General features: G+C 34.0%; 1 protein-coding gene across 1 annotated transcript; it reads left to right on the top strand.

Moving 5' to 3' along the window:
• Nucleotides 1-4,111: 4,111 nt before the first annotated feature.
• LOC133174089 (uncharacterized) lies at nucleotides 4,112-18,417 on the top strand. The gene is made up of 21 exons (XM_061309130.1): nucleotides 4,112-5,021; nucleotides 8,906-8,935; nucleotides 12,588-12,713; nucleotides 13,745-13,876; nucleotides 13,985-14,110; nucleotides 14,325-14,453; nucleotides 14,559-14,687; nucleotides 14,806-14,934; nucleotides 15,049-15,177; nucleotides 15,286-15,417; nucleotides 15,739-15,867; nucleotides 16,072-16,200; nucleotides 16,307-16,438; nucleotides 16,548-16,679; nucleotides 16,784-16,906; nucleotides 17,030-17,155; nucleotides 17,281-17,409; nucleotides 17,554-17,682; nucleotides 17,778-17,906; nucleotides 18,120-18,233; nucleotides 18,325-18,417. The coding sequence occupies exons 1-21, from the start codon at nucleotides 4,112-4,114 to the stop codon at nucleotides 18,348-18,350; spliced, it is 3,270 nt and encodes a 1,089-aa protein (XP_061165114.1). The 3' UTR covers nucleotides 18,351-18,417.
• Nucleotides 18,418-25,312: the final 6,895 nt, after the last annotated feature.

Genomic DNA, 25,312 nt, shown 5'->3' on the forward strand with positions numbered 1-25,312 from the left:
GGTTGGTGTAACCTCAAACAGGAAATGCCTTCCGCCAACTAATAAGAAACACTTGACGGATGTTCAAGTGTCTTCCGGAAAGCCTGTCGGCCGAAACCGATCACCCTTTCGTGTATTTTTTTTTCAATCATATAAGTATAAAAATACACTTTAGAATGTCCTCATGCTCAGAGAGTGTTTGCTCAGTTATAAAGCTGTATACATTTTAATGATATATTGCTGAACTCGAGCTGACTAAGTTTCAAAACAGCATTCTAATTAACTATTTTCCCCTTTTCTCATGAATTATGGAGTGTTGCAGTTTTGAGACCAGTACTTCTTTGCCTATACAGGGGCGTAGCTTTCATTGTGGCAATGAGGTAACTGCCTCACTGGATTTTTTTAGTCACCACCGCCCCCTCCCAGAGCTCTGACACCTCCCATAAACAACAATAAATTGCAGAAAAAATATTTTGTATTTAAAACTAACATTGGCATTTCATTTAACATTTAAGCAAGTCTATAATGTTTTACGTTCATATAAATAAATCAGTTAAAGAGATTGGCTCAGGCTCCAATAAAAACTCAAAATAGGTAATGTGGGAAAATATTAAAGTTTAAAATCATAGATCAAAAGAAACAGGGACAAAGATTCATTCTATCTTTATTCTTATTTATAATTATAAACATATTTATTAACTCTTTTAAATACTTTCACAATAAGTAGTATAATATGCATGCACTGCTGTTGTCTTCAAAATTGACGAAATTTCTGTGCAGAACAAGCATGAATTGCATTATAAAACCCCCAAATCCATTTTATAACCCCCTATTAGGGCTCAATTCTGGACCTGCAGGGGGGGGGGGGGCTAAGACGGCCTTCAGACCCTTTGCCAATATTGTTTTGCTTCACTAGAATTTAAAGTCAACCTACGCCCCTGCTATAAGTAATTAAAGGCACGTTTGTAATCAATGTATTTTTGCTCGCCAAGACGAATACAAATACAAATATTTTATTGGCACAAACAAAATTACAGCATGATAATACAGTAGAACACAACTAGAATACAAACAATTAGTGTAGCAAATAATTTAGTGTACTCATCAGATACTAAATAATTCATAACAAAGTAGCTACTCATTTATAGCTAAAATATTTTTTTTCTAATATCAGATATTTGACATAAAAATGAAGATAATATTTTAAGAACCCTTTTACACCTGGTTTTCATCAATGGTTTTAACAAATTGTCATTATTATGGATTGTTTGGTTGAAATTAGGGAAAGTGGATAATTTTTCTCTGTGCTTCATAATTTGGACAGAGCACAATGAAATGTTTTTCATCCTCAATATCAAGGTTTTGACAAACTTTACACAACCTATCATTTTTTATTAATTTCCACATATCTACCTTTTTTAATTTCTAAACCATGTGCAATTAACCTAATTTTTGCTAAAAATGATTTATTATGCAGTGGCTATAGTTGGTCAACATAATGTGCACGTTTATTATTAAAATGAGGGATACCGTGCTAGCCTCTGTGCCGTCGCCAGTGTTGACAGCTTCCTATAGGACAGCAGGTGTTAGTTCTTTTTTAACCCCAATAACAGTTTATGAAGCATGGCTAATATTTTTAAAGTAGCTTCCTAATTTAAAAACTTTCAGTTTCAGCACCCATGTCCATCAGTCTGATTTTAAGCCAAAGACAAATCTAAATATAGAAAACTTTAATTTGTTAAAAAGTTCATGTGGTGTAATTTTCAATGTCTATGAGGCGTGCTTTTACTTATTTTATACAAGTAAATTCCTGGCTTGAAAACTTTTTCATTGTCTGCATCCCTGATCATCAGTTTGATCTCAGGTCAAGGACATTCAGATTTATACTTGCAATATTTACTGTCTCTCATGCGGACCTGGGTCACTGTTAAGATCATGCACAAACAAATGCAAATTTTCCTTCAGTTTGGTGTATCAGATTACAAAACATATAATTACAGAATAAGGTATTTATACAAAAGTTTTGTGCATGGTAATACATTTTACATAAAAATATACACAAATACAGGATACAAAATATCCTGTTTCAAATTAATACGCACGATAAAAAACAATTTGAAAAATAGATGTATACCAAAGGCACTTGCGTCTGTAATAAAAGTTTAACCTCATGGTATAATAATTACACAAGGTATCTAACTCCAAATTCAATGGAGTAACCCCTCCTGAGCATTGAAGTCGTTTTCGCTTTCGGAAGAAAATGCAGAGGTAAAAAGTGACTGTTTACTATTAATTCCTCCTACCATAATTTATCTACAAAACCATGTATGACACCCTTGTCTTTAAAGACTTACTCTTTTTGCTGCACAAACAGTACGTGACAAAACATTGCTTGTCGTCTGAAAACCCGTTTCATATCACGATATGCTATGTACTAGTTCCAGACAGAATATCTGTTTAAAATTGACCAAAGCCTGTTTCTAAAATTATCTGAAAAAAAAGTGTAGTTATCTATGGCGACAAAGCTTTATTTTCATGATATTTTTGTATAGAAGCATTAAATCTAACAACTAGAATATTGGAATACTTAAATTTGAGTTTTCAACAGATTATTTTTATTCATTCTGTCCAAAACTATAGCATATATCATGGTGTGAAACGAGTTTTTCATTATAGCATTAGGGTTAAATTTTTTTTTACAGAAACCATTAAGTGCCAGTGAATTATGCAATGAAATATTACATATTGTCTTTAATTTTCAAAATATTGTGGCTTTGCATAAAAAAATGCCCTGATAACTCTTTAACCTTTTGAAAACATGGTAGAATAAGATTAAATTACACATGGTTTAAGGAAGCTCTTAGGACTGCCCATTAAAGAGTTCTCATTATAGGCGGGTTTTATGCAGTAAAGTGATCTGCCCTTAGATGTTAGATAGAATAAACATGAACTACATGCATTAATGACACATTTTGCAATAAGTAAAGTATTTCTTACATTGAATGAGTTTATGCAATTTATTTTTCATCATAAGGTACCTGCCATATTTTCCCAGAAAAAAATGTTTCGAGACACTGAAGCACTCGTAAGCAAAATCATATTTCACATAACATTTCAGTTATCAAGTTCAAGATTGCCTGATATGAAACGGGACACAACTTTATCATTCTTACATTTGATTTGTCCTTTGATTACAAAAACCAAATAAATCTAACTTCTTAGACGTGTTACGACAACCGGAAATGTCTTATTATAGAGAGTGATGCGTGTGTTTCTATCCTGGTGATCGTTGACCCGAGAGTTATCAGAGAAGACAGAGAATCTCCCGGGGACGGATACGATGTTCCCCCCTTGTTATCCTTATCACACACTCGTAGTCTTAATCCTGGGTCTTAAAAGATAACAACAACGATCAAATTAAAGCTTGTTTTCACAGTCCCCAATTGTGTGAGTATTCTAGTATGCTTTTATTTTTATTTAAATTGGTGCAATGAATTTTAATACGAAATTATATATGAAATTTTATATATATATATATATATATATATATATATATATGACTTGATATGAAAGTTAAAACATTAAAAATATTTCCTTTCTGAGTTTTATTTCTTTTTCGCGTTTTAATATTAAATACATCTGTTTTAAGTCTGTTTAAAGTTTTAAGGAATGAAAGAAAGTGTAAGTATGATGTGAATTTAGGTAAAGAAACCGATAAAGTATTTCAGGTATTCCAAGTGCGTAATGTTAAGGTCTTTTGTCATCGTACTAGTGGATTAATTGATCAACAGCCAGCACTTAATCAGCGAAGAATGTACCATTTATCTTTATCATAAACTACATGTATTGCTAGCCACACCATTAAAACTTTGACTTACAATCTTGACGAGGCTGTGAACTGTGTAATTTGTTGTTTGATATTTTACTCAATGTTATCTCATAAAATCTGTTTAATGACCAAATAAGTCTGGCCTGCTGACGCACTTTCTAATCACAATTAGAGACTTGACATAAAATCCTCCTAAAATTCCCCAAATGTGTGTGTAATATTTATATTTCAGATAATAAAAGACAGTTATAGATTTGAACTCAAGTTCAGATGAGACCTTAGATATCATTCCTGCATAACAAAATGAACTCAAACGGACGAAAAATGGACATTAATGTGCCTTTGGTACATGTTATGAAATATGTAGCACAAAGCAAACAATTATCGAATCGTTTAGACGATCTAAACTCGAAGAAACACAGTTTACTCTCATTGAATGGTGATAATTTGAAGTTGGGTGAAAATGATACCCGACCTGAGGAAAGACATAACAAAAGAAACACCGTCATTACGTGCCGGAAGCTGCGCATTCCCGACACTTGTTCACATCTTGGTCTAAAGTGTGAAGCCACCGAGGATAGCAACCAAAAGGAGGGACAGGTGATCCTACACGGGCCGTCAAGCTCCACAGAACTGACGTATGAAAACAGCCCACCGAAAAGAAATAGGAATTTTATTTATAAATCATGCAAATTAGAAAGAGAAAAGATCGATCAAGAGCGTAACCTTCCAAATATTTCAGAAGACCAAGTCATGCCGTCCTTACCTATCGAGATTCTAAACAACAACGAAAAACTCAGAAAAAGCTCATCATACGTATTCCAAAAGGCGAGCAGACGAGATTCTGTAGTAGCCAAAGACTTTCATGAAAGTGATAGAAATGTTTCTCGGCGCACATCATCGTTCACGGCACCCCACAAGCGACGGAACAGCCGCTATAGCATACACAAAAGGTCGGCAGATGAATCCGATGAGGGTATCGAACACGTTCCTGATATCCTTAAAGAAAATGGCTTCGTCAGTGTCGTACTTCCTGTGCAGAAGCTTGAGTCAGATGACCGGAGTTATGTCTGTATCAACATTGACGCTATCAGGAAGGCTGTCTGTGATTCCGGTCTGAGAGCTGGAGCCTCCACGACCCGGACTTTGGCCGGACAGAGTTACCTGGTGTACGAGTGTACAGAGAATCAGGCAGCGCCTCCACCGGATCAAGGTGAGTACCAATAAATGTTTGTCGGTTAAGTTATCAAGCAAGATTAACTTGTCAGGTAGAGAACATGTCTCCAAATATGACTTCAAAGAAAAGACAAATGGAGAGATTTTGCATAAGATGCTCAGAGTGATTCAGGAATGACACTCTCGCAGACAGAAATCTTACAATTTTTTTGTAAATTTTCTTGATCTCGATTAACCCTGCCTAAAAAGATAGATGACTAATGCTGTGATAAGGGGACCATCTTCTGATACCTGTAGCCGGTGTCCCCGATGACCTAATTTATCATGACAGTTCCCGAAGTTACCTGCTTCAATGGTTACCTGTTCTACTGAATACCTGTCTAGTATCACATCAACTGAGCCCGTGCCGATTTCCACCTAAAAAACAAATAACGAACAGTTTCAAAAGTGCACCTATACACTGTGATTTATATAAATCAATAAGAAGATTTCAATGACAGTATTACTAGGGTTTTGATAAGATTTATTAAAAACCAATACATGTAGATGAAAAAATGTACTTTTGGGTACAAAATAAACTGTATTCACTACAACATGGAACAGAAAACGGCATATAATAAGCAGTTTACTGCGGCGACATACAATTAAATGTGCATGTTTACATCTTATTTAATAAGATGGTTGACAAGCAAGATAAAGTAAGATTGATGTGTGACAACATGTTGCGGGATTTCAAATAACTTATTTGAAATTCTTTATATATATCTATAACTCATTCATGAGTCAGAAGCAACGGTGCATGGGGATAATCATTGTTGGTTGCACACGATGCGCACAAACAAATACAGAAGATTAACTACTGCAGTTCAAAATGCATGATATGACGAATTCTAAATACAGAAATATAAAAAAAATTTACAGAGAGAGAGAGAGAGAGAGAGAGTTTAATCCAAAATTCCTTTGATCTTTCCAGTATATCACTGCACGAGGCTAAACACGGAACATAATTTACTTCTTCATAGATTAGTGGTAAAAAATTCGACTTACATTCGACAAGAAAATAATTTACTTTAAAATAACGTTCACGTGATATAATCAAATACTTTCCTTAAAATGACTGAAGTAACGGTACATCTTATAAAGATAAATAAACTGTTAGCATGCTCACTATCTGGATAGTTTTTAAAGCTTGACTCAAAAGGTAAATCATCCATTTCGTCGAAACGAGCCATATAGCTCGAAATCCAGATTGTCAACTGATATGTTGAATACTGCTTTTCAATGCTGCTTTGTTGTGATATAAGATAAACATCGATGAAAGTTGTTTCCATTCCAACATCCTGCAAATATAACCATTTGCGCGCACATTACTCGATTGACGAACTTCTTTGTTTGCTATGTTTCAGCCTGTAAATTTTCATGAAAATGCCGTGCACTAAAAAGCAATATTTCATTTACTTATAGTGAGGCAAACATGAGTATACTTATCGCTAATTGTCTTCTTCTGATTTGTGTACTGCTATTTCGTTAAGTGTCAGGTTTATAACTGCAAACGGTGGGTTGCTGATTGATCGCTTCCTATAGCACATTGCTTATTGTCAACTGCGAATAAAGATTTGTACATTTCTGATTGCAATTGTTGAATGGTTTTTGCCTTTTGTATTTTTCTGATTGCCAGTTACTTATTGCTAACCTCTAATGCAACTTATTCACTTTCGTTTTCATTGTCATCAGATACGTGAATGCCTATTGCAATTTGGAAACTGTCTTCAATAAAACCTACTAGAAATAGATAAATAATATTCTGATTACAACACCAGACATTCAGATATGAGTCAAAATGTGTTCATACTAAAGCTTAAGGATTTCTTGATACTTCATTATCAATCAAATTTTGAGATAATGAACAGTAATCAAGTTCAAAAGTCCACTGAAACAATACCAATCGGGAGCAGAGCAAACACGGATATCTCCAAAAACATCAGAAGTGGGATCAGGTGCGATGGAGGAGTAGGCATCCTCTGTCGACCGGTCATTCCACTGTGTGCTCTTTGTCATGATCGGGAAAACGGAAAAATCCGTAGACATTCAATGAGTAAATAATGGCCTAAAAATTAGTATGAAAACCGTCAGTCAGCATTCGACTTAATGATAGATTGTCTTTGATTTTTGACAAGGTTGTTGTATCGATCATAGGACTTGCGAAATATTGACTTCAAATCAGACTGTTGATATTCTAGTTCCATCAACTTGTTTCTCAATAGTTTGCCTCCTTTTAGAAATTGTTCGCAGTGCTCTTGCGTATCATCTGGGAGACATAAACCTCATATGCAGGTGATAGGGGTATATTGCTTCATAAGCAATGGAAGCTGACGATAGAAAAGTTGAATTCATCACGTTTATCATCAAGTTTTGTTGTTAGATTACTAATTAACATCTTTTTCTAGTAAAATATACAAATATGAAACAGATGTGTCAGACTCTGTGGTATCTTTTATTTCAAGTTCACTGGGATATGTGAATGGAAGCAACTATTGTTAATTGATAATACGTCGTCGATATATCTAAATGTTGAGTTGAAGGCCACAGCAAGTGTTTTCTTCTCATGTATAAGTTTTTGAATATGAATTGACTCATATAAAACTAAATTTGAAAAAAATAGAAGTATTCTGATGTAAGCAAAAAAAATGTTTAGGCAAAAAGTTTCTTCACATACATGTAAATAAAAGAACAGAGGATTTCAGCAATAACATTAATTTCTTAAAAGTATGGCTTCCTAAGTAGCAGTGCGCATCTAATAATTAGAAATAATTACCAATATACAGTAGGTATCAAATACCTGACGGTTAGTTTGTTTAAGAGAATTGACGTTAGGTAATTGGTAGGTGTGACATTCGGTTAAAAAGAATCTACTAGGAACCCTCTGGATAGCTGTAGGTAATAATCACATTACCCAAAGGAACATGTACTTAGCAACATACAACATGCAATAAGAAAGTGAAAGAGAGCAATAAGCATATTATTTTCAGAAAATGTAGCTGAATTTAAGTCCAAAACATGACTACAAAGCATGTATATACATTTATTATCAAAGTAAAAGACAAAGAATGAGAAATCGGAGAGGGGAACTTGGTCCAATTTTTGCTTTACGAAACAAGCAATATGATTAAATTCTATGATTCAATAACTAAACATGACAGAAGTTCAGCTGGTCCGTATTTCTCTAAAGAAAAGCGAGTTATTTAAATAAAGATAGCCAGTGAAGAGATTGAGATAAAACATTATCTATTTTAAGCCATGCATCGTGAAAACGTGAAATTATTGTACTTTCGCTCATTTATGTTTTATCTAAAAGGGAAAAACCAAATTAAATAGACATTAATTCAACAAAAAGTTACTTTTTAAACAACAAATCTCTTATTTTGATTACGTGGGTCAGCCAAATTTAGAAAAGGTCAATTACGAGACTGCATTTCCTAGCAACACTAATAACTTCCGAAGCAATCTCCCCTTTAAACCGCAACTATTCAAATAAGGACATCGGGTCCAGAAATATATCCCTTAATCCTCTGCTGTCATTGTCCAAACATTGATCACTGTCTGGGCGTAGCTTTATATAAAAAGGGACTCTTTAAATCAAAATAAACACACGATGTGAATCCTCTGATCGACTTACAGAAAGAAATCATCAATTTACGTCCGCCTCTGTAGTTCGATCCCGATCAATTTATTCTATAACAAGGTATGTTTGTGGTTGTTTGCTGATTACCATAGATCTAAGCTGGGAGGGTAAAGAGTAAAAATACACGCCAAGTATTAATTTGTGGGGGTGTTTCCGCTGCTTCAATATTTGATTGTTTTGCTTTAATGAAGTGTATAAAGCCATAACGGACTGATGGTTATGTATTACTGTCTTTGTAGGGGACAGGACTGCCGCGATGCCACCACTTGGTAAGTGTCTCCATATAATAAATTATGTAATTCATTCGTTAAAGAAATTTCCAAACCATTCTATGATATCATCGTATGGTAAGTAAATCTTATAATTTTAATAGCAATGTTAAAAATTCTTACCTGTATGTTCACATTTGATTATTAAAAGAACTTGAGTAATATTTTTATATATCTGCTGAAATGTGTTAGAATTAATTTTAAGGTAAAATACAACGATCATGCTATTAATAAGCCCTGTCAGTTCACAAGATGCGCTCAAGAATTTTAATGGCAGTGTTAAAAATTCTTACCTGTATGTTCACATTTGATTATTAAAAGAACTTGAGTAATATTTTTTATATATCTGCTCAAATGTGTTAGAATTGATTTTAAGGTAAAATACAACGATCATGCTATTAATAAGCCCTGTCAGTTCACAAGATGCGCTCAAGAATTTTTTGTAAAAAATAAATACGAGTCATTATCTAATGTGCAAAAAGTATACTGAAATAGAGTATCCATGCACACAAAAAGAGAACCATTTTTATTATCATTATAAATCGAATTGAGCTGTTGACCAAATGTAGGGTGTAACTTATCAAGAGCTAAATTTTATAGTGAGCTTGATTGGGAAGAATTGGGTGTTTAAGAAAACAAAACCTTTTTTTTTCTTGTATAATGATGAAAGACCTCGCCCAAAAGTACTTTTGTAATATGATTGAACATTGTATAAACTGTCATTACTTTCTTAGAAACACAAAATGTACTTATATCTAAATTTCAAATGACATCTCATTTATGTTAATTTCTTGCCAGTGACAATAAAACGTGGAATAATTTACTAAAGAAATAAAATTAATAAATAAAATGCATATGGTAACAATAAAATAAGTAATTATAAATTGTAAAATAATAATGACAAAGACAATTTTTTTTTACACGATCAACTTCGAAACCATGCAGTAATTTAAATGTTGATCTTTATTCACAATTTCAGGCAAATGACCCGTCATGCAATTTGCATGGGCATGAAATATAGTTCCTATCGTAATTTAAAGAGCCCAGTAAACCTTTACGTAACATTTCTTACGAAGTGGACAAAATATTTCCAATTCTCTAACGAGTTTCTTAACAAAAGAAGGTTTTCACAAAACAAAACTTAAGTTCTCTTACATAAGAATGCATTGAGCATATCTTTTGGACAGAAATTAATATCTTTATGAAACACAGCAATTGTGGAATTAATATCTTTATTAAACACAGTAATTGTGGAGTTGTCGAATTTTTTATCTTACCGGTAATCGAATTTTTTGTCTAAGAGCTATAGTTCTTAAGCCTGCCCAGTGGAGCAACCAAATAACTTTGATACTGTTAAATGTTCTCGTAATATAGGAATACATATGATGGTATTGGTGTTTGTGAATCTAAAACCTATTGATGATTCACATTAAATTAACATTTTAGTCCGTAATAGTTACTTCTGGATAGTCTTTGGTTTTTTCAGGAGGTAATCTCTTATACACACATATATTAACTTTCCATTTCAATTTTTAGACAAAATACTTTGAATCCTTTTAAAATAGCCTGACAATTTTTGTAAATTATAAACATTTACAATCTTCATACCTTGTCTGGGGACTTTCACTTCAAAACGCCTGATTCCTATTCTCGTATAATAAAATATTTAGATTATTATTTCAAAAAGGTCAAGTCAATAAAATAAGGGTCAATTTTGATAAATTGATTCGAGGACGGGGATTAAGCGTATGTCGTAACATTCATGTTGGAAAATCATCGTCAGTCTGCATTAGATATATGTTAATGAATGAATATCTCTGATTCCAAACCGTGGCACTCTAATTAGACAATGCATCATTTGTGTAAAAATAATATGAAAGAGTCTTAAAAACTCTTTAATGGTAAATGTACTTCAAACCAGCCACTGTGAAGACCCTTGTTGTGTTTCTGGTAGAGTGGGGAGTGTTTGGTCCTTGATCTGACGAGTGAACAGTCAGTTCTCAAATCATGACAACCCCTCTGGTTTGTTGGAAAGCTATCTTACATGGGATATTTCGTAAAAATAACGCTGTGCATCCGATACAACCGTTTGCGACATTTTGCAATAAATGCGGCAGCAGAATTTGTTGTTTTGGGAATGATAATGCGTCTTTTGGTAAGTTGTGAGAGTATTTTCACGGGATAGTGTTTTGAACCAGTCGCATAATTTTAGCAATAGGATTTTACTTTATTTATGATTTCATATTTGGTCATTTTATTTTACTGTTCTGCATTAGTCTTGGTTGACCGGAAGCATACTAAAATGTCGAATGCTTTTTTGAAGATTTATTATAAACAAATATATATATATATATATATATATATATATATATATATATATATATATATATATATATATATATATATATATATATATATATATATATATATATATATATATATATATATATATATATATATATATATATATATATATATCCAAAAGTCTAAGAAAGTTGAAATATATTTTGAAGTTAATTTCAGATATACTAGGAAAAATTAAGCAATATCATTACATACTTCCAATTAATAAGGAAGTTGTTATACAGCTTTTTGAGTTTGTGCGATTGATGTAGAAACATTGCGGCATATTACCATACACCATGTCCTTTAGACGGTTATTAGTCCCCTACCGGTGAAACCGGAGGGGACTATAGGTTTCCTCTGAGTCTGTCCGTCCGTCTGTCCGTCCGTCTGTCTGTCTGTCTGTCTGTCCGTCTGTCTGTCTGTCTGTCTGTCCGTCTGTCTGTCTGTCAGTCTGTCCCACTTGGTTTTCCGCACTTTTTTCCTAAACGCTTGCAGATATTGAGCTGATTTTTGGTATGTGAGTGTATCTTGATGAGTTACAGATCAAGTTTGCATTTCGTTCCGCTTCATTGATTTTTGACGGAATTACGGCCTTTTCAATTTTTTCGGGTTTTCCGCAATTTTCTTCTAAAAGCTTGTAGATATTGAGCTGATTTTTGGTATGTGGCTTTACCTTGATGAGTTACAGATCAAGTTTGCATTTCGTTCCGCTTCATTGATTTTTGACGGAATTACGGCCTTTTCAATTTTTTCGGGTTTTCCGCAATTTTCTTCTAAAAGCTTGTAGATATTGAGCTGATTTTTGGTATGTGGCTTTACCTTGATTAGTTACAGATCAAGTTTGCATTTCGTCCCGCTTCATTAATTTTTGACGGAATTATGACATTTTCAATTCTTAACAGGAATGGAACCAGATTACACTTGCCGGTAGGGGACTAGTATTGCTAATGCAATACTCTCAGAATGCTTGTTTCTTATGTCTGTATTTTAGACTGCCTATTTTAAGTGGTACCAAATTTGTATCAAAACACACCAAATAATCAACGGAATTTATTTTTAGTTGTCTCATCATGTACAGTGTCTTCGCGACTCCCTATGATTGACTTTTTACCATTGCTTGACTTTCTGTTGAGAGTGCATTGACAAACTGCTTCAAATCTATTACTTCTTTTCGGTTTCCTAGAACCTGAGACATGAGATTAACAAAATTAACTTCATCAAAAAGCATCAGAATAGATAAGGCATTAACATTTACTCAGATTTCCAAATTATGAGGCATTTAATTTCGTTATTTATTTTTCTTCAGTTGCAGAAACCCAGAAATGCAAACAACAAACGATAGGGGAGACAATTAGAATGATGCAGAAGTACCCGGATGACGTAAAAGTCCAACTAAAGGGCTGTAGAAGTATGGGAAGCTTTGCAAATGACGGTAAGTTATTTATGGAAACAAAACAAGGTTCGATTTATCATCTTTTTTTTCATTTGACGTTTCACTTACGAAAGTCGGATAAAGGTATTGCATTTCAGTAACGCAAAAATAGATGGAGAGTTTTTCTTTCTGAATTTAAGGCATACTTCTGACTTTTCTATTGAACATGTTTGTCTCAAAAGTCACCTAATTACCAAAATATTGTTTACAATTACATGTCTTTTTAATGAAAAAAAAATCCTATTGAAATCTATCTTGTACAAAAAGGATCACGCTTGTAAGATATCTATGAACCTTGTCGAAACATCATGTCTTGAATGCAAAAACGTCTCTGATAGCAGAGCATATTGACGTTAAGAGCATTGTTGCATGTAAAACACAGTTTTTAATTCTTATTCCGTTAATTTATAAATTATCTAACAGGTAATGAAGAGGCAATCGAAATTGTGTATCTGCAGTTATATTTAGAAAATTAAGCAATAAAATGCATTCAAGCACAAGTATATAGGTAGTTGGAAATGTAAATAATTTATTTACGAAGAAATGTTAAATGTTAAACTTCCATGGCCTTGACAGTCTCGAGAATTTGAAATGGAATGAAGAGGTGAACATAATTTTAACGAATGTATTAGGTTATCAAAAACAGCGTAAAGGACAACATTAAAGGAGCTCTGATTGATGAGAAAAAGCACTTATCTTTGTACTGATCATTAACATAAGACATAAGTATACTATAAACGTTTCAGAGCACATCATGATGTAGCGTAATTATAGCGATTGGAATATAATGTAGTAGACTCTTGTAGCAGTGTAAATAGTGGGGGTTTTTTTCTTCATTTCAATGGTCATTGACATACAGAAAACAAATTCTAGGGAAATTTAGGGTCATCTTTTATTAGATCTCTTTTCATTTAGCTGAATTAGTTTAACAGTTTAATACCAGGTGTATATGTTCTACTGTACCTTTTGAAATTCAATCTAAGTTTACCGCCTTAATTAGCAATATTCAAATGATCACTGGGATTTTTCAGACTCATTATCTGTTCTGTTGGCTAAAAATGAGGGAATATCCTGCCTTATGACGGCGCTGACGACATTTAAGAATAATGCCGAAATACTCACCGCCGCCATTGTTTCTCTAGCACGCATGTGTGCAGCATCCGGTATGATACATACATAATACTACTTCAATAAATGTGGCATTTTAGAGAATTATAATAATGCATTAAAGATCAACTACCTTTATTTATTTATTCATTCCTTTTGAGTAGATGCCAGTTGTGTTCATATACAAAAGAACGAGGGGATATCAGAGCTTCTGCGCTTGACGAACTCGAGCTCTAATATAGACGTCATAGAGGGCGCTGTCGACATCCTAGGAAGCATGTCCGCCGTAGGTAAGAGAACTTGCTGCTGAATGTTTGTGTCGCAGAGAAGACGATTCTTTGATCATTTGTAGGAAAAGAACAAGAGAACAATTTCAAAAAAAAAAATTAATTATGATTACTTGCATTGCATTTAATTTAACACACTCTAGATGGTCAAGCTTACGAATTACAAACATATTTTTAAAATAAAACTGCAGCTTGCATCCACATACTTTTATTGTAGAAGAATTACTTGAGAAGTTGGTAGAAGATGCCGTCCCTTCCAGTGTCGTAACCTTGTTATCTCGTTATGAAAACAACAACAAAATTGTCAGCAACTGTTGCTTCATCCTCAGTAACCTTACCAACGACTGTAAGTTTTATAATAGTGAACATTATCATCATTTTGTGAGTAATTGCACTTCTCAACTGAACAATAGTCAGAAAATACACATAACTGGATTTTTGTTGTTGCCAGATCAAACAGCGAAGAATGTAATGTATATTGGAGGAGTTCACGTGATTGTGAGAATCATGGAGAGATTCCGGCATGATGATCTAGTTCACGAGAACGCTTGTAGGGCCTTGGGAAGCTTTGCTTTTCACGGTAAGCTATGAATTTAATCACAAAGACAATCTGTGCATGGGCATACTTAGTCTAGTAGACAGCGATGTTTATTTTTTTTTCAAGTGAATTGTTTAGAAAACTTGTTTTTATTCTACAGAGGACCTGAGTTCAGATGTCTCCAATGCTGGCGGAATTCGCGTGGTTTTACAAACGCTTAAAAATTTCCAAGACAGTACTGCCGTTTTAGAGTGTGCCTTATGGGCTCTGGCTTGTCTTACTAAATGTAGTAAGTTTAGACAAATATATATCCCGTATCTCCAAAGGCAACTCAACATTTTGTCTTGCCTTTAGATCTTGTCAGCAAAACCGACTTTTAATTGATATTTTAATCGACTTTTAGCTGATGCAGGAGAATATATTTGTAAGAAAAATGAGATATCGACAATAATTGATACACTGAAGAAATACCAGTATGATGAAAAACTTCAGGAATATGGCTGCTGCACACTTTGTAACATCTCCTCTTCTGGTAAATCTATCAGAACTCGATAATTTACGATGCTATTTCATTTAAATCTATCTTAAAAGTAAGCATTGCTGTCTTTGAAGCATTAACAAAAACTATATTTTTGTGCAGTTCAGGGTGCCCAGGAACTAGCCATACCCGCCATTGTAGAGACGGTGTGTCAGTGTCTGGCACAGTTCCCTGATAACCTCCAACTTCAGCAGGAAATCTTCATCTTTCTGGTTCCTGTATTAGCATTATCAGGTAAAACAGGCAGTATCACTTCTAATGATTACTACAAAAAACTATGTGATCAACTTAGTCTTATAAGGTGACCTATTCGTGTACAGCATGACATAACAAACCCTTCGGCAGTATTCAATAAATAGCAATTAATATGGCATAGGAAAATTTAGGATCATGTTCTTTGTTCAGTTTGATTTTTTTTTTTTTTTTTTGAAATCCGTCCGTATAATGTATCAAATATACTGTGTGACTTAGACAAAATATTCTAAGCAACATTAAAATAGTTTTAAAATGATGAATTTGTACCATGCTCCAAATTGAATTTCTGTAAATTTTTAGATGATATCCAGAAAAAGTTTATACAAGACAACAGAGTGACGATTTTGTTGGAGAGAATGACTACTTATATTGACTGTCCTGTCATACAGGAACACGGCTCCCTTATCATAGGGTCACTAGCGGTCAACAGTAAGCGCTTACTTCACTTTGTTGTCCAACAATGTTAATAGTTGTGACTAATTAGGGTTTATGCATTGATCCTAAAGTTATTGACGAAAGAAGTTAAATATATGTGTTTTTTTTTAATTAGAAAACAATGTCAATACTTGTGAAAAGAAATTCACAAATCCTTTGTTATTTCTGTAAAATAACACTGATGATATTGATATACAGAGGCTAACCGAACAGTATTAGAGAGACTGAACTCCTCAAGGACAATAATAACAGCTCTACTCCATCACGAGAATTCAGACAAAATCCACGAGAATGCGCATATAGCCTTAACCAACTTATCTGCAGAAAGTAAGAACATGTCAAATTTAGTTAGCATTTTTCACCTAATTATAAATCGAACAAACTATCTCAACAGAACCCAACTTCATGGTTTGTCTGCCATTGTCTGTTGTAGTTTATGGAAACAAGTCAACGGTGGAAAGAAATGGGGGTGTACAGGCCGCCATTACAAGTTTAACTACGACGTCACATAACCCGGATGTAGTAGAACTAGCACTCAAACTACTGGGAAATCTGATCGAACTTGGTAAGAATGTCATTGTTGACATGAAAGATGTTTTGATTTTCTACAATATTAAATATTTGCTATGAGTGAGCGATATGATGACAATAAAATCGCATTTCTGTCTTTGAAGATGCAGCCTGTCATAACTTCATTGAGGACAAAGGTCTAGATGTTCTTGAAAACTTACTTAAGGAGAATAACCATGATCAAGAAACAGAATTATTGATCAGAAATATCCTTATCCATTTAGCTTCAGCAAGAGGTAGGACTGATACCTTCGCCAAGAAGAAGGACTTTTCTTTCAAATGATATATTTTCCAAAAGCTTTTATCAGAGGCTTCAAGAAATCTGTGTCTTATTTTTAAGGTATTTCCAGTAACGACTTAGAGAACATAGAACGAGTCCTTAGTACAGTGACTGAGGGACAGGGCAGTGGCAGTAACGTGGATGTCTATCTGGTCCAGTATTATGAAAAACTTGTCTCCAATGGTAAGTAACCATATCTCCCAGGGAAAAATTAGCTTGATGTTTTAAAAAACGTGATGCTTCAAGGTTTAAAATAAAATAACATTACAACTTAAGTTTAACTCGTGGTATTGTTCCCTTCTGTAGTGAATGGCTGCCGGATGTTAATGGATGGCGGATCGTTTGATAAGTTAGTGGATTTATTAAACACCAACACAACAACATATGACTTACAGTACTATGGCTCTAAGATCCTAGCAGCTCTGGCAATGAGTATGTCAAAGCAATTTGTCCATTATCTCTTTTTTATCTTTGTGAAATGAATTTTTCTTCACTGAATAATAAAAAAAACTAAGGAAAATAAATTCGTTGTAAATGTTTAAATCTGATTCTTTCAGATGGATTCCACTCGAGGTTTTCAACAGAGATTTTATCGTTGATTCACTCTGCCATGAAGAATTTTCCAGAAGAACTTGACCTACAGATCGTATGCTGTGGGGCTCTTTGTTATATGACAGAAGACCAAGGTAATTTTTCTGTAAGGCAATATCCAATCCTGATCAACACGCTGATCCTATAAATAAAAGCCATTGTATTTTTTTGTTTATAGTGTTAGATGTAGAGTTTTATGGGGATATATATAAGAAATGAGGAATTTTTTGGTATTTCAGACTCTGTAAGCAGTGCATTCCTACACCGGGAAGGAATGAGAACTCTACTGTCCACCCTTGATAGATTCCAGGATGAACCAAGACTAATCGTTGTGGCTTTCATGACATTAGAAAATTTATTAAAATCGGGTAAGTATTATTTTAAATACTCTACATGTCAGAATATTTCCAAGTATCTTTAGATCCAGTGTAAATTACACACTTTTTTAAATTTTTGCTTGCAGACAGCGAAGACCTTGGAGATTTACTGGAGTGCTATGATGTATCCATGGTGATTGACATCATGGGCAGATTTCCAGACAATGTTGATATCCAGATCTTTGGTTGTAAACTAGTCATACTCGCCAACGATGGTATTTATATTGATCAAGTCTACATGAATTGAATACGACTTAAAGGACTGTTAATTAATACATATGAAAATTCAACAAGATTTTGGAATAGTACTTCTCATTTATCTTAAATCAGTTATTAATTACAGATTTTGCTTAACCACACAATCATTCTTTGCGTAGGCGTAGTAATGCTGAGTGTTGACATTGGTAACTTATTTTCTTGTTTTTTAGACGACAAGAAGAAAGATTTGGACACCACGCCTCTCCTCGATATTCTTGACAGACGTAAATCCATGCAGGACGCCATTATCTGGGCAAAGCGAGCCCTCAATCACATCAAACCTGGTAAGTCTACAAGAACTGTTTTTTAACTTGTACTTCAAGACGTGATTGTAAAGATGAAGATGAATATGCACTGTTTATTTTACTGTTTCAGGGTTGCTGCAAATTGAGGAGCGGTAGATACAAGGGTTTTTTTCTATTGTTTGTTAATCGATGTTTTCAATAAAAATTAAAGTACAATGCATAATTCATTGCTTTTTTGCAGTTCTCTTTTTATTTGAAGTTTTAATGCATTAAGACTAAGGTGTTATCAGCTTTGATAAACTCTAATAACCTAGTGTGTGTTTGAATTCTTACCTTCTGTAAAGAATTTAAAAGATTTAAATGATGAAGAACAGAAGTCTGATTTTCAGATATCTATATTAATCCACAAAGTGCAATTTTCCAGAATTGTCCCTCTTTTCTGACACTGACATTCGTCAACTGATAGTTCTATAACGTCTTTAACGCATTTGAAACACTTGTGCTAAAAGCAATTAACTTTGGAGTTTGTTTCGACATAAATTTTAACCTGGTATTGCATGCCTGGATTCCTCGACAAATTATACCATGCAAATAAATAAGACTAGGACTTTTGTTATTGACATCGTGTAAAATATAGTGTTGTTCAGCAAAAAACAAAGGCTTACAGATACAAGAATTTTATTATAGATTTGAAGATAAAAATATATTTAAAAGGAAGATCGAGATTTTGTAAACTCTTGATACGGGACTTATTTATTAATATTTACATCCACTGAATATGTTCTCAATGTTCTCATTTATTTCTTAAGAAAACCATTCTCCCTAATCAATCCATTAACAAATCATGACGTGCAGAACAATAATACAATATTTTAAGCACTTAAACTGATTTTCTAACGATTTTTTTACAGACATAATTGTGACAATAAAATGTCGTTCTCTGTTTGTTAGTTGTAACCATTTCAGAAAAGAAAAATACATGGCTGGCGCTGGTAATGTAATTTTTTTTTCTGCAATAGTTGCAACTGTTCATACCTTTATTATCGGAGAAAGCATTTTATTGTTTGAATGAATAAAAGTACTCTTAGTGCTAGTATTGTATGTTAACTTGGATTATAAATATGATCGTTGTTTATGAAATATGAGGATAACGAACACTAAACAAGCTCAGAAGTCCATTGAAACAATACAAATCGGGAGTAGAGCAAACACGAACCTCTAAAACATCACAGGTGGGATCAGGCCATGGAGAAGTCACCATCCCCTACCGACCGGTGTCGCATAATATTTGGTCCGCCTCGTTTAAAGGTCCGGGGGGACCTAATACGATAACATATAAGGTCCGGCCTGCCTCTATAATAAAAGGTCCGCCTTCGGTTTTATATGCAGATTTTTCTCCTTTATTGATTCGAAATTAATTTGCTTTATTAATCTTTTTAAATTATTTAAGGTATAGTTGTTATAAAAGTGTCCCTCCCAGCAAAATGGAGTTCCAGGGACGTACATGTATGTACATTGTATATATACTAGAAGGATCAAGTCTTGCGATATCTCGCTAGTTGCTGGATTTCGTTAGCCAATTTTAATTAATTATATTTCTAATACTATGATATATCTCAGTACAAAACCTCAAATTATCTATCAAAAAATTATTCAAAATTTGATGTTAGCACTGATTAACTGTTAGCTCCTTATCGTAGTACATACCTCCCAGGTAGTGCACAAAACAAAAAATATAAAGATGCAAAGATCTGTTGATCGAGTTACCTTATGGAAAAATCATGTACGACATGTGTCTTTTATAGTTTAAGTGATATCAATATTATCATTGCAAAATTAAAAAAAAAATACATATATATAATACGCATACCTTCACTGGCACATTGTTTAGTATATGGTGTTCGTAAGTCCAACAATGATCATTTCATTACAGTCTCTTTCCTAACAACGTTCGACTTCCACTTCCCAAAAAGAATTTTCATATCTTTCGAAAGATATTTCATTATATCATTAATAATAATTATGCATAATTCTTACGATTCATATTGTACCTTACTATAAAATAATTGGAGGGTCACTTTGACAGGGACTTGTGTTACGGTGTACTAGCCTATCCCATTGTTGTTAAAACAACATGTCTGTGCTTTGGGGGGTAGACCTATTGTCTCACCTGACAAAACTTGAAGTCGCATATCCCCCGTGTTTTTATAACCATCGTTTCTTATCCAGTTAAAGACTACCGATTATTTCATTCTACTTGATATTACCCCGGGGTTAACACTGGTTAAGGAAGATGTGCATTAATTGGCAAAATCAAACCAAAGTCAATCGAGTTGAACATTTTAAGCAATAAAACACCCTTCCCCCCAAAAAGGAAAAGATTATAAATTGTGTTGTTGTATTTTTGGTGGGTGGGGTATAGCAAAATTATGCTGATACATGTCAAATAGTTTAAAAAGTACTGATGTTGTTGCCTTTCCTCCCGCATTAATATTTTTTCCCGGAGAAACGAGCTTGGGTTTAAAGACCCCTCCCCTTTTGGAAAATGAGCCTAGCATAGGATTTCATTTCGGATTTTTTTTTTTTAATATTGTTTATTTCATTCCCTACATTTTGTAGTTTTCATTTCTGACGTTTATAAATTTTCATCTCTGACATTTATCATCATAAAGTACTTTTCCGGCAATGAAAACAGAATTGAAATTTCCCTTATAAAAAAATTAAAGAATAAATCAAGAATAATTCATTGATTTCCAAATAATAAGTTCTGCTTATATTTAAAAGAATCTTATGACGATTTTATCCTCGGACACATGTAAGTGTAAGTTGTGAATGTTTGTTCATCTTTTCAAATCAAGATAATCAGACTGAATTTGAGATCAGAAAGGTTTAGATAGAATTTATGACATACAGAAACTATGTTTGACGGAATAAAGTAATCAAAGTAGAGGAGATTCTGTTTTTCGGTGCTTTCAAACACATATAATTCAGTGGGCATTAAAATTTGGTGATCAAAAATTGCATGTTTTATTATTGAAATTATTGCATTTTATTACTAAACTTTGTATTTTTACTAGACTTAGTGTTGATTGTATTGTAAAATGAAAACAAAAAATGTCGGAAATGCAATGCAAAATTTCGGAAACGACATGCAGCGAGCTTGGAAGAAACAACCCCGGCTTTATTATCCACCATAGGAAATACTCAGTACGCTTCAGTACAGAATTTTCTCCTTTTCCACCTTCTTACTAGGGAGAATCTTATCCACCCATACTATTTACAGAGGGGTTTTACAGAGCAACTTGACATGTATTTCCCCCTAAAATAAAAAGGAGTGTCTGTTGAGATCGTGACTGATATAAAAATTCATAAAACACCACCAAGTCGTGTTCTTTTGTTAATATTTTTTATATTTATTTTGATTTTGGTTTAAATAAGATTTTCTACGACTTTAAGCGGCTATTTCTTTTTTATTTATGTGTGTGTGATGGGGGGGGGGGGTTAATAGTTCTCTTGTTGCACGTCATCAACATTACTAATTAAATAATAATATATATCCTTGGTCCCTTCAGACAGATGTTTATGGTTGCATATAGACATACAATACAGTAGACACATCTCCTGCAAACGTACATAGAGTGGATAATTAATTGACATTAAAGTTTTGTCTTTTTGTCAGCATATTAAATGAAAAAAGTACACTACTACATGTAGTATATATGCAATTCTTATGCACAATTAGGCCATTCCAAGAGTTTTCTAAGTTAATTTAGCGTCCATCCTAAAATTAAAAACCTAATTATCTTTTTACCCTGGAAAAACACACGAACCAACAAAGAAAAAAAACAATAGGAACTTACAGCATTTCCATAATTTTTGCTTTGTAAGTGAGATACATGTATGTGGGAAAAAAGAAAAACAGAGGGCGGACTTTTATTATACTGCGTTTTAAGGTCCGCCCTGCCATTTTAACGATTTTTTTTTACGCTACGATAACTTTAATAAACTCTGTTCAAAATACTCGCCTTGTAATAGTAAGATATCTGAAATAAAGAGGGCGGACCTTTTATTATACTGCGTTTTAAGGTCCGACCTGTCTCTTTCTCTAGTTTGTATGCTACGAAAATAAACCCTATGCAAAATTTTCACCTTGTTATAGTAAGATATCTGAAATATAGAGGGCGGACCTTTTATTATATTGCGTTTTAAGGTCCGCCCTATCTCTAGTTTGTATGCTACGAAAATAAACCCTGTTCAAAATTTTCGCCTTGTAATAGTAAGATATCTGAAATAAAGAGGGCGGACCTTTTATTATATTGCGTTTTAAGGTCCGCCCTGTCTCTTTCTCTAATTTTTATGCTACGAAAATAAACCCTGTTCAAAATTTTCGCCTTATAATAGTAAGATATCTGAAATATAGAGGTCGAACCTTTAAATATACTGCGTTTTAAGGTCCGCCCTGTCTCTTTCTCTAGTTTGTATGCTACGAAAATAAACCCCGTTCAAAATTTTCGCCTTGTAATAGTAAGATTTCTGAAATGTAGAGGGCGGACCTTTTATTATACTGCGTTTTAAGGTCCGCCCTGTCTCTTTCTCTAGTTTTTATGCTACGAAAATAACCCCCGTTCAAAATTTTCGCCTTGTAATAGTAGGATATCTGAAATATAGAGGGCGGACCTTTTATTATACTGCGTTTTAAGGTCCGCCCTGTCTCTTTCTCTAGTTTGTATGCTACGAAAATAAACCCAGTTCAAAATTTTCGCCTTGTAATAGTAAGATATCTGAAATAAAGAGGGCGGACCTTTTATTATACTGCGTTTTAAGGTCCGCCCTGTCTCTTTCTTTAGTTTGTATGCTACGAAAATAAACCCTGTTCAAAATTTTTCGCCTTCTAACACTACGGTATCTGAAAAACAGAGGGCGGACCTTTTATTTTACTGCGATTTAAGGTCCGCCCTGTCATTTTGACTAGTTTTTATGTTACGGAAATAAACCCTGTCCAAAATGTTTGCTTTCTAATGGTAAAATATCTGAAAAACAGAGGGCAGACCTTTTATTATACTGCGTTTTAAGGTCCGCCCTGCCTCTTTCTCTAGTTTTTATGCTACGAAAATAAACCTGTTCAAAGTTTTCGCCTTGTAATAGTACGATATCTGAAATACAAAAGGCGGACCTTTTATTATACTGCGTTTTAAGGTCCGCCCTGCCCCTTTCTCTATTTTTCATGCTACAGAAAAAATTTTCGCCTTGTAATAGATAGATCAAATCGGGGGATTAAGGTTTTACATAGGAATATCTAGGAAAAAGTCTTCAAAAATCTTCTTCTTAAGAACAACAATGTCATAATTAGTCATATTAATATGGAAGCATCATCAGTTAGTGTAGATGTACGTTTGTTCAAATCATGACCCCCGGGGTAGGGTGGGGTCACAAGGGGGGATCAAAGTTTTACAGAGGATATATATATCGAAAAATCTTCTCCACAAGAACAGCAAAGCCATCTTTAGTCAGATTGATATGGAAACATCCTCAGGTATTGTAGATTCAAATTTGTTTAAACCATGATAACAGGTCATATAAAATAAATTTTGCGCCGGAATATGGCTGAAATATAGTCGACTCGGCGTTAAACCCTAATCAATCAATCAATCAATCAAACCATGACCCCCTAGGGGTAGGATGGGCCACAATGCACTATCAGGGTTTAGCATGTGAATGTATAGGAAAAAAATTCTAAAACCTTTTTTTCAGGAACAACAAAGCCATGTTTAGTCACATTGATATAGAAGTATCTTGAGGTAGTGTAAATTCAAGTTTGTTTAAATCATGACCCCGAGGGGTAGGGTGGGGCTAGCGCTATATCTATAAAAATCATAACACCTGGGGTAGGGTGGGGTCACAATAGTGATTAATGTTTTACATTGGAAGATATGTTAGAATAAATTTGCTGATGAAAAACAGCAGGGCCTTATTGACTCAGGTGAGCGTTATGGCCCATGGGCCTCTTATTTTATGTCAAGGTCTTAAATTGGAAAATCGTAGGACGATTCTTTTATAAAAGGCAGTGACGAATCTGAATGTATAATGGTAGTACAATGTATATTTATCTAGAATATATTCACCACATACAATCAAAAGATATGTTCAGATTTATTATCCATGTATATCACAAAAATGTTATGTTAGAATGATCATTAGTTGTACTGTATCCGTATCTATAGACTTTGATTCATATAACATGAAAAAGAGGGAGTATTTGTTTCTGTATTCATACAATGAATTGGGAAAATATATAATCACCTTAAAAATAAGAAAGGGGTTCATCAACACTACGTACATAATGTATGTGGTAAATGCCTTGTGTGACAAGTAAAAAGAAATCTGTAATATACCAGATGGTGTTTATTTTCTACGTACTTGATACGCAAGGAGCAGATGGAAATTTAAAGAAGGTGTTATTGCCACCCCTCCCCCTCTTCCTCACCTGAGATGCAATGTATTACCGGAAATTTCTCCAGCCACTACCGAAATTATTCATATAACATGCGCAGATCGGGGGGGGGGGAGTCGGGGGACCCCCCCCCCATCTGGAATTTGCAGAGTTATTAAAAGTATATACTGAAGTAAATAAAATATGACTTTGGGCCCCCTTAGAAAACATGGACCCTACCATCACCACCACGAAATAGGTGTTTTTCACGTTTTGGAAATGGAATTGGATTTTACTTTTTTTTTCTTCCTTGTCAAGAAATTTTTGGGTCAGTAATTTTTTTGACTGGGATGCCCCCCCCCCCTGGAAAAATTCTTGATCCGCGCCTGTATAATCATTATTCAAAATTGTTAGGTAATATCCGAAACAACATATATGCAATGTATAGCATTTATGAAAATCGAACTTCAAAAATTCTGTCATGACTACATGAGACCGATTGTATTATTTCCTCCATGGTTACCACGGAGAATGACTGAGGACTTCGAAAAGGATAATTCAAGGAGATTGGCAAAGTTCCTAGCTTTCGTAAAGAATTTTTCAAAAACTCTTGAGCAGGTGTAGTGGTACTAAACAATACACTTTATTGGTTTTCACCGCGTAGAAAATTCTACACGGGAGATCACTC

This window comes from Saccostrea echinata, unplaced genomic scaffold (genome assembly GCF_033153115.1).
Source record: "Saccostrea echinata isolate AGI-Se365-2 ecotype Australia unplaced genomic scaffold, CSIRO_AGI_Sech_v1 ptg000057l, whole genome shotgun sequence".
Taxonomy (NCBI): domain Eukaryota; kingdom Metazoa; phylum Mollusca; class Bivalvia; order Ostreida; family Ostreidae; genus Saccostrea; species Saccostrea echinata.